General features: G+C 31.3%; 2 protein-coding genes across 2 annotated transcripts; both read right to left on the bottom strand.

Annotated features, from left to right (window-relative positions):
* Nucleotides 1–1,668: 1,668 nt before the first annotated feature.
* On the bottom strand, nt 1,669–3,716 carry LOC132757535 (uncharacterized). The gene is made up of 2 exons (XM_060748845.1): nt 3,292–3,716; nt 1,669–2,308 (listed from the first exon to the last, which is right to left on the bottom strand). The coding sequence occupies exons 1-2, from the start codon at nt 3,656–3,658 to the stop codon at nt 1,767–1,769; spliced, it is 909 nt and encodes a 302-aa protein (XP_060604828.1). The 5' UTR covers nt 3,659–3,716; the 3' UTR covers nt 1,669–1,766.
* A 6,092-nt stretch (nt 3,717–9,808) lies between these two features.
* Nucleotides 9,809–12,464, bottom strand: LOC132757534 (uncharacterized). Its single transcript, XM_060748844.1, has 4 exons — nt 12,314–12,464; nt 11,744–11,992; nt 11,077–11,183; nt 9,809–10,517 (listed from the first exon to the last, which is right to left on the bottom strand). Exons 2-4 carry the CDS (start codon nt 11,937–11,939, stop codon nt 10,080–10,082), a joined length of 741 nt encoding a protein of 246 aa, XP_060604827.1. The 5' UTR covers nt 11,940–11,992; nt 12,314–12,464; the 3' UTR covers nt 9,809–10,079.
* Between the last annotated feature and the right edge of the window lie 4,478 nt (nt 12,465–16,942).

Here is a 16,942-nt window from a genome sequence, read left to right as displayed (position 1 = left end):
TACTCCGCGATAAATTGATAGTTTTCAGGGCAAAAATATGACAGTGAACCCATCTGTTTAAAAGTGGACTGGTCCTTAATGGGCGTTTTTTCCATACGTACTTCAAATTTTGATCAAAACAAGCGAAATGTATCATTTTGGATATTATTATAGGAATATGTTTTGAAAAGAAATGCTGATTTAGTATGGACATTTACTTCATGAATAACAATGTTTGGTTTTAGAACAATTTATTATTTGTTATATAAAGAAATGTAACATCGTGTCATGTATATTTCATATTAACAACGTCCATTAACAATTGTTTTCATGGTTTGTATCTAATAATGTTAACACGTTATTTATTGTATTACAGACCTCTCATTTCGGATCAATGCACTAATACATATTTTTTGACAACACTTGACAAGAAAGCTTAAATATGTTAAATGGCGAGTTTTCTATTTTTTGATAAAATTTCTTAAAATTAAATTCATATACTTTTTTTAAATGTTGTTTAATTAACATCAACCCGAATCATAGTTTTGTTAATTTGGAATGGTATACAATATACATTATCAGAAAACATCGTGTCATAATGTCATAGTCAGTCAACTATCACGTTGTTAACTGTTGGAGTATGTTTTGTTAACATAGACATGTTTTCTTTTACCCAGTTTTCTGTACAATGTATTTACTGGCATTCGATCTTACGATATATAGCAACATTAGAGTGGTACTCGTCGAAACACACATTTATGCAATATTGGCTGGGATGTATTTTTAAGCTCGATGGCTTATAAAATTCTATTATTATACATGTTCACCATATTTTTAAAAAAAAAACAATCACGAACCAAACTCTCTTTCTACCCTTACAAAGTTATTCATTTTGTTTGATTTGTTAGCCAAATTGCTAAATACGATTTGTTACGTTACAGTTGCGCAATGGATATTATATGGCGTCGTTTTCATAATAATTTCTTATTAATTTTATTCAATCATGTTTCAAAAGCTGCTTTTTATAATGTTTTATATCTACCCAAGTTTTAAATTCTCAAATACAATAGTATGTAACATACAAGCAGAACTTCTGCCTAAAAATGAATTGCTAAATTTAATCAGAAAGCAATAACAAGTGCTATTTATTCCAAGCCATGTTGTAACGTTCATGTACATTGTATCTGTTTAAAAAAATAAGACAACATTACATTGCCACATAAACAACAATGCAAAATATGTGAAATGCAGTGGTATAATGATGAAATAATGAACATTTTATTCATAAATACAAATATTAAAACATATTTTGCACAAATGAAATGAAGAGAGTAAACTAAAATAATTGATCAAAGATGATTTGAGCCGCGTCACGACAAAACCAACATAGTGCGTTTGCGACCAGCATGGATCCAGACAAGCCTGCGCATCCGCGCAGCCTGATCAGGATCCATGCTGTTCGCTTACCAACCCTATTACAAGTAGAGAACAGCATGGATCCTGATCAGACTGCGCGGGCTGGTCTGGATCCATGCTAGTCGCAAACGCACTATGTTGGTTTTGTCGTGACACGGCTCATTTAAATACTTAATACGATGACTGGTGCTTCGTAATTATACAATATAACATTTCATACGTAGCATCTAGCAAGACATTTTGGTTGCTAGTTGCCATCTTTATTTTGTTTAGTTTTTCAAATTTTACATTTTAAAAAATATACACTCCTTTTGTAATTTATATCAGGAAGATGGAATTTAGAAATGTCTTTGAAATATTCAAAATTGTATCTAGTATTTCTTTGGATAGGGTCTCCTCCATTTTGGCAATTTAAGTGGTGGTCTAAATTTCGGCGACTTGATTGGAGGTCTCCATTTTGGTGCTTTGAAAGGTGGTGGAAACTTTGGTGCCTTTATAGGTGGGGGAAATTTTGGTTTCTTAATTGGTGGTCGCCATTTTGGTGCCTTGAAAGGTGGGGGAAATTTTGGCGTCTTAATTGGTGGACGCCATTTTGGTGTCTTAATTGGTGGACGCCATTTTGGTGTCTTGATCGGAGGCCGCCATTTTGGTTTCTTGATCGGAGGGCGCCATTTTGGTGGTGTCTTAATTGGTGGACGCCATTTTGGTCTCTTGATCGGAGGACGCCATTTTGGTGGTGCCTTTATTGGTGGACGCCACTTTGGTGGTGCCTTTATTGGTGGACGCCATTTCGGTATTCTTATTGGCGGTCGCCATTTCGGTTTCCTAATTGGCGGTCTCCATTTGTACGGTGACTTCCATTTAGGTGCTGGTATTTTTGGTCTGTATACAGGTCTCCGCCATCCCCATGAGCCTGAAGTTAAATTTAATGCTTGTAAATGTAAGCAACACATATTTGGGTTAGAGACTTATTTCATTTTAGATTACCATATACATGGATGGTAGTCTGGTAGTTCCTTCCCCGTACTCTACTAGTAAATGTAGGTAGGGTTCCAGACGATAGACATGGTAGCGCAGAACTTACCTTTTTATCACCTTCCTCTTATTCTTATAATAACAATTATAATGAAATACAAGACATTGTGTTTTCTCTTTTCAAACAATACTTATACTTATGTTTTTGAAATTTATTACTCATATTTCTTATGTTTGTTGTTTTATTTTTGTAATGTATCAAATTTTGCATTTTTTTTATTCTCATTATGTCTGACTTCACTTTAGTTGTATTAACGACGCTTGTTTTTTTTTATTTTTTGTTTTGTTTTGTTTTTAGATGTAAATTCATGGCATGACCAATTTTTTCTTCTTCTAAATTTATGACACGACCAAAGACTGTATGTTGTAAACTCTAATAAAATGAGATCATTTAGCGCTAGGAATAACTCAATGTAATAATGAGGTTTCCTTGTTGATCTTGTTTACCGCATTTTAACAAAAATGATTATGATGATAACAATTATGACGTATGTAATAATGATGATGATGATGATAATAATAATAATAATAATAATAATAATAATAATAATAATAATAATAATAATAATGATAATAATAATTATAACAATGATAATAATAATAACAATGATAATAATAATAATGATGATGATGATGATGATGATGATGATGATGATAATAATAATAATAATAATAATAATAATTGATTATAATAACAATTGTGATAATAATTATAATTTATGATAATAAAAATAATAATAATAATAATAATAATAATAATAATAACAATGAAGGCGACGGCAATGATGATAATAATGACGATAATGATAGCACTAGCAAAAACAACAACGCTAATAATTATAATAATAAATATGTTCCTACCTCGTCGGTAACCTCCATACATTGGACGATATGGGTCATAGAATGACATATACCGACCGTAGTCGTCATCAAAATTGTCCCAGTCACTGTCATAGAAATCACCAAAATTATCAAATCTGCCGAAACCACCATAAAATCCATCAAAATTATCGTGATAATTATCAAAATAATCGTTGTCATAACCATAGCGATTATAGATATTGTATCCGCCTCCCATAAACAGTCCTCCACCGAAACCTCTGAATCCATAGCCGCCCCGCATACCGCGATATCCGCCGCCCCATAGTGACAATGAGTGACCACGTGACGGATAATGCGCCGCAGAAATGGCTATCAGGACAGCGAAAATGCTGAGTTCTAACTTCATGGCGCACTGCTGGAAGTAGAAAGAAACAAACGTTGTTCAAAAAGCGTGGTCTATGCTGATTTTCTTCACTCCACTTTGAAAAGCCGTTTCATACATAACTAGTAATAAACTTGTTTATATTTATTTCATAATAAAATCAATTATAAGCATTTTTATAAACAAATGTACAACTTAAGACTTAAAAATTGTCTTTTAAATGAAAAGAATTATAAAAAGTGTACAAGAACGACAACATTAAGACAGCCGATTACGCGTGAAGACTTTATCGAGGGTTACAATGTATGATTATGCAACGAAATATTTGATGATGAAAGTTTTTTAAAACTCTCTATATCATTTGATTGATAAATATATAACAAACTAAACTAAAAAGAGCCAGATATAGAAAATTGTTACAATAGTTTTTTTTAAATATAATCATATCTCCCTGGAGACAGTTAAGTAAAATCAGATTGTGCTTTAACGGTCTGTCATATTGGGCACCTTATTCATTTCTGCGCGCAAGAAATGTAAAGTATCTTTTAGTTCATCAAAATATCTCTAAACATCTACACATCTTAACCTAGACACTTAAACAACACGGTTATATCGAATTTCCGGTTATAAAGAACAACTATTTTTGACCCGAATTAAATGTCATTCTTAATTCAATATAGAAATATACGGTTATAGTGAACACAGTTATAAGAAATTATTGCTTTTTTGGATCTACAAAACTAATGTTCTACACCTAAAAAGCTGATCTTTTCACACTTTCATATATCAAATTATTGCAAAAAAATTCAAACTTACCGTTTCGTCATCAAGCCTAGAACTGAAACATAGGACATTTTCTGTTACTATTTATACATGAATATTTAATTAAATTGCCAAAATTTGGAGTAATAAATATGCCTTTTTTCGTTTGTGATGTATTTAAAGGTCACCAACACACTGACACAGTTCATACTTTGGTTAATTAAAAAATCAACTAATTAACAGGGAATGTAAGAAACTTTAACCTTCTTAGCTTTCAATATTATTTAGTTCAGTGACATAATTATGTTAAAAACGTGAATGAATTATGCATGAAGTTTTTATTTTCTAATGTACATTTTTATGAAAGAAACAATACTGAGTATATTTTACAAAGTCATCTAGTAAAAAGACATTCCAATGGAGGAACAGAAAGGATGAAAGAAACAATATGTTGTGTGGTTTGCATTTATTGCTTAGCTCATTGATATTTTCATATTCAAGTAAAAGATTAGCTTATTTTAGAATTGATTGTTTTATAAAGTTTATGATAATAATTAAAAAAATTGTATCAGAGTTGCATCATGAAACTTTGGTCACAAAATGTAATATCATTTGTGCATGAAAATCACACAGACGCAACAGAGTGAGGATTTTGACGATTTAAGATTATGGTTCAAGTCATCAATGGGAAAGGTGTTTAAAGGTGTTGAAAGAGACACTAAAGAGTTTTGACATAACGAGATTGAAAATAATTTTCAGTTTATACAAATTTATTTTAGTTCGATCGTGTTGGAAGCTATAAGCTTATTGAAACACTCTCGAATCCGTTCCTTGAACCAACCAGTGCTAAGCCATGAATGTGAAGTTTTTGCACAAGGAAATAGCAGCTTGCCTCTGACAGGGTTTTGAACCCACGCGGTCAACAATCCTTAAATTACTTCCCCGACGCGTTAATCACTCGGCCACACCGCCACTATCGAATAATAAACTATCAAATACTTTTTCAAGATGAATGTTTCATTTGAGTCTAGTCCATTGACTTTCATGCAAACTTTCCAAATTATTCGCTTTTACTATTTACAACATATATATGTACAGTAAGCATATATAAACACACTGATATATTTCGTGGATTGGAAAACAAGTCAAATGTGACTTATGTAAATTCCTTTCCACACATAATGTACTTGCAATAAAAAATATGCACATATTTGGTTAGAATAATACAGAAAAGAGTAATCATATAAATAATTAAAATAAATAAATTTGTTATTTAGCAATATTATCTAGAGTAGTACTTTCTTTCAAACTTTTATTTCCATCTTAGGTTTACATCAAGTAAACAACATAAGCATCGTTTTATAATAATTACAGTGAATAATGGCGATATATTAACAAGTGCTATGTAAATAGAGAATGACAAACATATCCAAATCATACATGTAACATTACAAATAAACATACATATAGCAAATAAATATATGTTTCAAGTAAACAAGCAATCCAGGCATATCAGTGTTACAAATTTTTAGATATAATTTCGATAAAAATACTAAGTTTATTCAGTAAACTTTTATTTTCACTACTAAACAATTCTTCTAATTTGAAAAAATTGGGATTAACATAAAAATACCGTTTTAAATACTTTTTTCTTTCCTCAAAAAACTTTTGACATTTGAACAAATAATGAAATTCGTCACCTACATCATCATTACAAAAGGAACATTTTCTTTCAGAAGAAGGTATACCCTGCCATCTTCCTGTTTCCACAGGTAGCCTATGATTTCTAGTAAAAAAACGCATAATTGATAAGCTTCGTCTAGATGACAAAATCTTAATATAAGCACTTCTACCAAACTCAGTTTTAATACCTTTGTAAATATTCGTGTTTGATGTTAATTGTATATCAGAGCGCCATTTCTGTATAAAATTATCTTTTAACTTTCGGCAAATTGACCCAATCAGCCATTTCTCATTTAAAAAACTCTGACAGTACCATACTCCAGAAAAACCTGAAGAACATAACAAATTTCTAACATTTTCGATCCATTGGGACTTAACATTGTTTAAATTATTCATTTCATATAACATGCTGTAAACCTTACCAGATAGTTTGTCGGTATTTTCGCTCGAACAATTTATTAGTTTCGTCCAAAAGGATATAACTCTTTGGTATATATCAATACGAACTGGAAAAATTCCAAGTTCACCATATACCATGTATGAAGGTGTTGATTTCTTAAGTTTAAAAATATATTTGTAAAACTTTAATTGAACTTTTTCAATGATATCAACATTTCCAAACCCCCAGATTTCACATCCATAAAGTAAAACTGGCTTTACCAGTTTATCAAAAAGATCAATCTGTAATTCGTATGGTAAATTTAAATGTTTAATTTTTTTCAAAAGTGAAAACAATGCTTTATTTCCTTGGTCTGCTATGTATTTCTTCGTTGAAATAAACGACCCACTTTTAGTAAAATAAATGCCAAGGTACTTGTATTCTTTAATAATTTCTACTTGGTTATTGCCAATATAAAATTTCAAGTTTCGTCTTATGTTACCTTTACTAAATATAAGTACTTTTGTTTTATCAACATTTATTTTTAATTTCCATTGATCACAATATGTTTTGAAAGTATTTAATGCATTTTGTAAATCTTTTTCAGTTTCTGCAAAAATTACAGTATCATCTGCATACAAAAGAACAAATATTTTCAAGTACATTTGCAAATTTTCTACCTTCCAATTTCTACAAAATCCATTAACATTTTTATCACATAAATAGTCTTCCAAGTCATTTAAAAATATACTAAATAAAAACGGGGACAAATTTTCGCCCTGTCTAACACCAACATTACAATCAAAAAAGTTAGTAGAACCTTCACTTGTTACTACTTTTGACTTAATATTACTATACAAGTTATAGATAACACTAAAACATTTTCCATTAATTTTTTCTTTTCGTAATTTATACCATAGACCGTTTCTCCAAACAGAGTCAAACGCTTGTTTAAAATCTATAAAACAGCAATAAAGTTTCTTACTATTAGACTGCACTATATCTATTAGGCTTTTGAGTATAAATAAGTTATCACTAGTTGAGTAAGATTTTCTGAAACCTGCCTGAGATGTTTTTATAAGTTTTGCCTTTTCTGCATATATATTTAATCTGTTATTCAAAATGCATGTAAAAAGTTTGCCAAAACAGCTCAAAAGTGAAATAGGCCTGTAATTTTCAGGTAGAGAAGGATTACCTTTATTTTTATAAATTGGTTTTATTACACCAATAGTCCATGATTCTGGAATTAACCCAGTGTCAAAAATAACATTAAACAATTTACAATATAATGAAATCATGGTATTGGATGATGATACTATCTGTTCATTTATTATATTGTCAATACCTGGAGCTTTATTATTTTTAAGGGTTTTAATAGCTTTACGGATTTCAGCTTCAGTAATTTTCGAGTTAATTTCTTCATTTAAAATATCATTGTTTTCGACAAAGACAGGACAATCATTTCCATTTTCAAGATCATCAGAATTCAATTCTTGGAAAAAATCAAAGAAGTCATCTAGACTTGCATTTGTTTCTGACGCCTTTACTTTAGGGTTAATAACTTTCCAGTACATTTTTTATTTTTCCAAAATAATTATTCAAATTGTTCAAAAGTTGAAAAGCCTTGCATCTATTTCTGAGTATATTTCTTAATAATCTTTTGTATAGCTTTCTATATTAAGTGCCCCAGCTGATCTATGTAAGGAATTCGTATTTTAGAAATTCGAGCACCAGTATTCGAAAAGTTATATAGAATATATCAATCAATTACTTGATGACATGAAAAGCTAAAACCAACTTTGGCTGTAAATGATTTACTTTTGACTATGATTGTGAACGACTTAAATAAACCCCACTAATGTGTGTTTTTTTTTGACATGATAGACTTCAAATTATTTCCCGGAATTAATGATCCACATTTTATTTGTGTGTAGACCAATAGCCATTCATCTTTCAGTTTTTTCCAGAATAATCAATTAATTAATTATAAGATTATTTTAATTGTGAAAAAATGACCCAACATTGAAACTTGTTGCAACGCTTTCACTCAGATCGGGCCAAAATTGCACAAAAACATGAATTCAATTGATCTTGGAGTATATTTTTTTAACATCTTTTGCATATTTTTCTGTTTTAGGTACCTCAGCTGATGTTCGTAAACAATTTAAAGTTTATGGCCTTTAGGCCTCAATTGAGTCCATTTAACACCACCCGAAGCTCGGCTTACTGTCACGCATTTGCTTCAGAGCTTTTGCTATAATTGCTGCCATAGCAAATAAGAGTTGGTTGACTAGAGGAGAAGAATATTAAATTCTATCAAAGTTAATAAAGTTTCGCCGTGATTTATTACCTATATAATATATATTAGCACCTTTCTAAGAAACATAAACTGTATAAATGTTATAACGGCTATAAATAATATTAATGGTGTGAACACTTCATATTTTAATTGTATCTGAGACACCTGGGTTATTGATGCGACAATTTTGTTATGTCACTTTTTTTCTATGATGTAAGAATGGTTATCAACATTGTAATAAAGATTTCAAACGAACGTCAGGAAAAGTTTAAAACAAACCAACCTTTGTAATCGAATTTTTAAGCGTAAATATTAACTATGATTTTAATTTCGAGTGAACGAAAAAAAAATGCTTGACATCATAGATATTAGCAATTTCTAGTACATGTGTACCGTGTTAACCCTTTAACTCAATTAACCCGGAAGTACTGGGGAACATCAAAGTAAAATGGTCAGAATAATGCCGATTTTGATGTTACTGCGTCAGTGAGCCAATGTTAATTGCAAATTTTCAGCAGTGAAAAGCCGGTGGTAGGAAGGCACCTAATACCTCGTTACTTTAATCAGGATCGGCGGTGAAAAATGTGAAAATTGCAGAACCACAAAGCTCATTTAAACTTTCATGATTAAAGTCAGCTGGGTAAGTTAAATACTTATTTAAATGTAGAAGTTAGTTTTAACTAATTTTATTTAGTTCGATTGTGTTTGAAGCTATAAGCTTGCTCTTAAAACAAATTCTCGAATCCGTTCCTTCAGGCAATCAGTACTGAGTAATGAGTGTACATTTTCTTGCTCAAGGAAACAACGACTTGCCCCTGACGGGGTTTGATTCCACGCGGCCGGCAACCCTTAGATTACATGTACTAGTCTGGCGCGTTTAACACTCGGCTACGTCGCTACTCAAATGTTTGATTTAGAAATCCGCCGAAAAAATTGTTTATTAGATATCGTCCCACTGTAAACTGATGCAGAAACATGAGTTGTTAATGCTTAGCTTTTTCCAATTCATCATTTTAAGAAAAATTAAAGAAACGAAAAAAGAATATAAATGTAAACTGAAATTTTATTATAAAACAAAGAGTATAAATAATCAAAAATAATAAATAAAGAATAAACAAGTGAAACATAAAATGAAGTGAAAATAACGGATATAAAAGTGTAGCATGTAACATTAAAAGGTTGAAAAAATACATAAAATCTGTCGTTCGGCATTTTAAAACACTCACAAAATTACGCTATAAAATACTATTTTCGTCTGTTAATATAAACTTCATGACGATAAAAATCGTGCAGCTATAGTTAAACATAATTAGTTAAAACGTTTATTTGAAGGCACCATTAGATAGTTGAAGTCCATTTGGAAGTCCTTGAGTAAGGGAACCCTGATTCTGGAACTGATTATTATTTGGAAATCCTTGAGACAAAAATCCTTGGTTCTGGAGCCGATTGTTATTTGGAAATCCTTGAGAAAGAAAACCTTGATTCTGGAATTGGTTAACATTTGATTGAAACTGAGGATTAACAAATCCCTGGTTGTTAGGGATAGATGGTACATTTGTGCCGAAGATATTCTGCGTTGCAAATGTATTCCATGGGTAGTTGCTGCCGGTGCCAGGTATGACCTGGTTTGTTGAGGAGAATGTATTCCCTGTCGGTGCCAGTCTACCACCGGACAAACTCTGATGAACACCAGTGTTGAACCGTCTGTACTGTTCCCATGGATCTGTGCTTGACATAACATTGCTGTTAAAACCATTATTCTGCAATTAATAAAACAACGTTTTGTCATAAGGTATATACTGTATGTTTTCCTATTTATTACTATGTACATAACAAAAAATAAAAAAGCTCATTTCTTTGCTATTTTAATATTAGTAAACCATTTAACTGGCTTCACCATTTATATTGCATTTTTTGTTACTCGCTTAAAAAATAAATTGTAAACCGGGAAATTGTCCCAAATTGAACGTATAGTATATTAAGGTCACCTTTAAGTATTATTAAATTTCTGTCATGAAAACGACTGTCATAAACCTGTCACACGCCTTAATTTTATTGTACATGTATTAAAATTGGAAGATTTCAAGCCTATGAAAAATGATTTTAAATAAACAAAATAGGTATTGTGTGAATACATACATGTGAACAGAACAAAATAAATTATAGACCTTGACAATTGCACAGTGTAGAAAAAAACCTAACAAAAACATGCGAAATCTTAGAAGTATTTAAAGCAATTAAGAATGAAATTTACTTAGAGAGTCTACTATAATTCCAATGTAATTTGAATAGAAAGGAAAATAAGTCTTATTAACTTACTTCCAAAGGTGAAACACCTGGGAAGCCGTTATTCCATGCGTGTTGGTTGTTGAACGTGTTTGGCCATTGACCGAAATTAGGAAAACCTCCTTGTGTAATAATTCCACCTGTTAATAAAAAGATACGTACATACATGTATATCAATACATTATAATTTGTAAATATTCAATGAATGAAAATGAATATTTTTTTTGTGCACAATTTCTGGACAATTGAATCCTTTCATTCAAACTTAATGTGCGACATTTATATATATTTACAGGTACAACCCGCTTTCCAAAGTCCCCTCAGTTAAAAGTTAGTATAATTACGAGCATTACGGAAAATTTAAATACATTAACAGAAAGATACTAACATAAAGCCAAATTCCAAAAGCCCGTTTAATAACAAAAACTATGGAAACTTAATTTTAACACGTTTAAGTTAAGGTATTATATCCAATTAAGCTATTAAGTGATGATACATGTAAATACAAAATCATTTTATCCGATTAATTTGCGTCTGCAAAATCCGGCTCTTTAATTTTGTTTATACGTTTTCTCTCTACAAAAATGTATGTTTGTTACTTATTATCAATTTTTTAAAAAGTAAAATAAGCATAAAGTTTTCGCTGGCTGGCGCTTTACACCACAAATGAAGCGAATTGCCTTCAGTTTTCAACACTCACCTCCCAACATGCCAGGGTTTGTAAAGAATGGATCATTCATCTGCTGGTGTCCAACTAACATATTATGGTGAGGTCCAAACGGTTGTCCAAAAGGACCCAATTGTTGATGTTGCATTCGAATTCTATCACCGTGTAAATGAGCTCTCACGCTGGCACCTACCAGAGCACAAATTGTGAACACAAATAAGCATTTCATTTTTTTGTTTTATGTTGTCTGTCCAAAAAGGGTCTATTTCTCGGTTGTAAGATCTGAAATTTAAATGAAAAGCGATTAAAAACAAAACTGTCACTTCGGATATGAAAAATAGAGAACAAATAAATAAATAAATAATTAAATGAATAAATAAATAAAACATTCATATATTTCACCCAACGTACACAAATTTCAGATGTATATAATTTTAAAAGTATGTATCATTTTTGTTCATTTCTAAATCAATGTATTCACAGTGAAATCAAGATTTAATTCACCAAATATAATTACATTTAACGATATCTTCTTATTTATCAGCAAGTTATATATTTATAAAACATGATACGAAAGAAGTTCGTGAATAAATATCTTCTTACCTGTTTCAGCTATGGTCACTTGGTTATGTTAATTTATCATTATTTTCTAGTATTTATATAGGTAAAAATCACTCCCTGGTCCACAATAATTATTATTGTGACCAATTTACAAACATACTTCCTGAGATTACTCAACGCCATGTTCATCAATACGTCTTGTTTACAAATCAATTAAATCAAATCAAAACGCAGGTAAATCAATTAAATTTTGAAAATTATGTGATCACTTCCGTTAAGTCCCCGATACTTTGTACATTTGCTTGACAAAATTGAGTCATAACTTTTATTTTGAACCACAAGGTTGTAGTAAAATTTAATTTAACGAGAAAAATCTGTCAATATTTCAATAATTTGACGCTGACCACAAATTCCTGAGATTTAATAACCTTGAACGTGTGAAATACGTCATGATAATTAAATTTATTGATAAATTATGATAGACAGGAAAGACTTCAAAATTGAAATTTCAATGTATTCTCCATAGAATAGAACAACACATCTGTAAGGTCGTACACTTAAAACGACTTGGCCTTTACCGCTCTGGGTTCGAATCCAGCCAGACACTTAGATTTTTTCCTGTTAAGAAGCCTTCAATCTAGTTTTCGGAACGTCGGTGGTTCTAGGTGCAGTCGTGTACGGAGTGGCATATTTTGTCTTTTCTACCTGTAAACTTGGAAAGTCGTCATATATTATTTTCAGTGTTTATAAAGACATCTTTAGAGTGATGGATCTCATTTATGTATATTGCCGGCTCGCCATGGCGAGCCGGTATTACGTTAGGATTTTACTGAGAAACAACCTAAAACTCCGAATTCATCCAAAAATTTAATCGAAGCTTGGCTTCCAGCTTTCTACAAAATTTATCTATAAGGGCTAGGATCCAAAATTATTTAGCCAATCAAATTTGATCTTACATAGCGTCAAAAAACCTTCAATTTTCACGCCATTTTTAAAAAAGCAGCAAGTATTGTTTTGAGCGCAAAGATATAATGATGATTAAAATGTTTGTTTTCATGGATACTTTTCAATAAATCATATTTACACTGACTTTTGATTTAGCGATTTCACCAGTCCTGTTTTCTCTGTAGTAAGTTTTCGTTTGGTTAATTAACATAAACGACATCTGGTTTTGTGCATTTTTTTCTTTTTCCTTTTTTCCGGTCATTTCATTCTTTCCGGTATTTAGTGTATGTATTTACTGGCCGGGATCCGGGACGCCCGGGATCCGGGATCGTATAAGATATAGAGGAAAAAACTAATAAACTATATTTGTGTTGATTATTGTCGTAATGAAAGGCCATTAAACGTTAAGTTTCTTTTTATTGTATGTAATGAAAGTTAAATTAATTTAACTTAGGATATAGCTATATTTAGAGCTATTTATTAACAAAATCACAATACTTATAATTATACGCCTATTTAATAGGAAAAATCAAAGACTATATTCTTAAATTGGTCAAATCCCGGGATCCCTATATGTTTTAATACGATCCCAGCTTTTCTGAAAACAATATTCTTGAACTGGCCAATTCCTGGGATCCTATTTTTTAATAGGATCCCGGCTTTTCTGGCTGAATTGATTGACAACTTGTGTTTACTTTAGGACTTGTGTCTGTCACTCATTCCAATACTAAATAACATATTACAACTTAACTTCGTATAAAGAGACATCTTTATGAATTCTACTTATCTAATTTTTTTTCTGGTCAAGGTCAACAGGCCATATAGTAAATGTGCATAGACATAGGGACTTCATTCTATCTGTTTACATGCATCTTCATATATACTCATATTCCTCTTTGTTAAACTGAGAGAACTGGCTTCCATTACTTTATATGTCACTTTTATTTTGATGTTCGCTGAAGTCTCTTCAGCTAACAGAACTGTCATTTTTACATTTAAACACACCCCTTGAAAGAAATTACGAAGCGAGTCGCTACAAGCTTTTTTAAAAGCTAACCTTGTTGTATGTATATTTAGTATATATTTAATCGTAGTGCATACAATAATCAATGGCTGGATTTCCTTAATGACGAATCCACGTGGCACTTTGACAATGTGCGGATTGAAATTTTATAAATTTTTATGTATATTTTATGAAATAATAAATGGATTTTTAAAATAAAGCGCATCGACCGACCTTGTATGAAGTCATACAATTCATTTCAATAAAACTTCCCCAATAAATTATTCGGAAAATTGTAATTGACTGCATAAGTTTAGAATTGATGACTTCACACAAAGTGCTTTCTTGCTCAATATTAAAACAGCCGAAATCATGGCTATATTTAGCATGTTCCGCCGGGAAATTTGTCAAGAAGTCACGTGGGGTCACCATCCCTGTGTCATTAGCAAAATTATAAAAAACTAAGCCTAAATATATAAAAGACCGGTGGGGACATTTCAACTTTATGAATTCACGATTTCATCTTCGTGTATTCATGAAGTTGAACTCGCGAATTCATATGAAGTTGAAATTGTGAAACCCGATAAATCAAGAAGTGTGAATGTCCTCACAGGTCTTTCGAATTAATGTCTTTCATTTTTATTTGCTCGCTGAAATTTAACATATCTAAAATGTAAATTATAGAAGTGTAACAAGTTCAAAGTGAAAAACAATTGAAACATAGTACTGAACAACACCTTCTTGCGCAATTGTCTTACGTCAATGTACTGCATTTTCCTTTAAAGCGTCATACATCATGTCTACAAGATGAATTAACTAATGATTATATGTCGTCGACCTTTAAATGACTTTGCACTTTACCAGGTCACAAGTGATGTATCGAAATATAAACTCTATGCAGGATTTTTATCATTATTATTTTCAAACGAAAACACCTGGTTTTATTATAAGCGTTTATATAACCAAATAAATATAAACAACAGACCATGATGCATGTGCGCTATAACAATAAATTAACATTTTTAAAGGATTTGTTTTACTCATCTCATCCTAAATAATGTATATGTTAGCTTGATTTTGAATTAGAAACGAGAAATTGCTAGTTTGATAGATGGTCGGTGATATATTGGTATAAAGTTATGAACACAATTCATGAAACTTGTGAAAGATGTACACATGTGAAACAGTTTGACTTCCTCAACAACTAAGGAAGATATACATTACATACTTTTTAGCTGGCGTTCTAGCGTAGATTTAGTCTGTATCATCCAGACGTTTGAGTCTTAACTCCCACAAAAAACTCAAACGTTTGAATAATAAAGAGTAGCATGCACTGGCGTAGAATTCAGAAATAAAGAGCTGTTACCGTGTACTGTGTTCCGTTTGGACATTGGAGTTTCAAAGTCATAAGGATGATTTTTCAATTTAATTGGACCACTTCAGCAAAATCTTGTTAAGGTCAAAGGCAGAGTCTATTGTCTAAACATAAAAAATTGAATATTTCCTTCACTTGGACGTACATATATTTGAACTATTGATAAATGAATAATTGTTAGCAGTCAATTGCAAATAGTTTAATGAAAAGTAAAAATACCTCGTGCAGCTTGCCTGAACCATTACCCTGCTGGAACCAGAAATGATTAGCTTTTGTCACCAATATAGAGTTGTGCAGTTTGACAAGGTTCTATTCTGTTTGTTGCTCTATTTTTGTATTTTGATTTTTAAATTCATTATTGTCAAGGTCACTGACTTCGACTGATATTCCCTCGAAATTTAGAAGTGGCATTGAATTTCTTCACGTCAGTAAGCAACACATTTAGCTTCCGGGAGCTCTTTGTATCTACTTGTCGACCAATTATTTTTAAATAATGTATGGGGAGGAGAATCTAGGGTGGGGTGGTGGATCGGCAGAAGGGTATTTAACACTTAATAGTGCGCTTGGTACATTTAGTCACCAGTTATTTTGGAATGAAAAATAGATTTAATCATGTGTACGGTGCAGGGAACAGTTCCGTCTTAAAACATTATTAAATGTAAACAACACACATGTATTCAAAAATATGAGACTTTCCATTGCACTACCTTTGTCATATTAAAACTCTCGTTAAAAGCTCTTTTGTGTGTGCCAGTGTAAATAAAACCACGATAAGAATTGTTAATGTTACATGTAACCACTTAAACTTTGCGCATGTCTTTAAGCATATTATATTACTAAAACCACTTTTAAAAGAGTGGTATAATCTGCTTTTAAAAGGTTTTTCACTGAGTTTCTTTTTATTGTATGTAATGAAAGTTAAATTAATTTAACTTAGGATATAGCTATATTTAGAGCTATTTATTAACAAAATCACAATACTTATAATTATACGCCTATTTAATAGGAAAAATCAAAGACTATATTCTTAAATTGGTCAAATCCCGGGATCCCTATATGTTTTAATACGATCCCAGCTTTTCTGAAAACAATATTCTTGAACTGGCCAATTCCTGGGATCCTATTTTTTAATAGGATCCCGGCTTTTCTGGCTGAATTGATTGACAACTTGTGTTTACTTTAGGACTTGTGTTTGTCACTCATTCCAATACTAAATAACATATTACAACTTAACTTCGTATAAAGAGACATCTTTATGAATTCTACTTATCTAATTTTTTTTCTGGTCAAGGTCAACAGGCCATATAGTAAATGTGCATAGACATAGGGACTTCATTCTATCTGTTTA

This window comes from Ruditapes philippinarum, unplaced genomic scaffold (assembly GCF_026571515.1).
Source record: "Ruditapes philippinarum isolate M1 unplaced genomic scaffold, ASM2657151v2 ctg3624_1_1_1_1, whole genome shotgun sequence".
NCBI lineage: Eukaryota > Metazoa > Mollusca > Bivalvia > Venerida > Veneridae > Ruditapes > Ruditapes philippinarum.
Note: the sequence above shows the minus strand (reverse complement) of the source record. Positions and strands in the feature narration are given on the sequence as shown.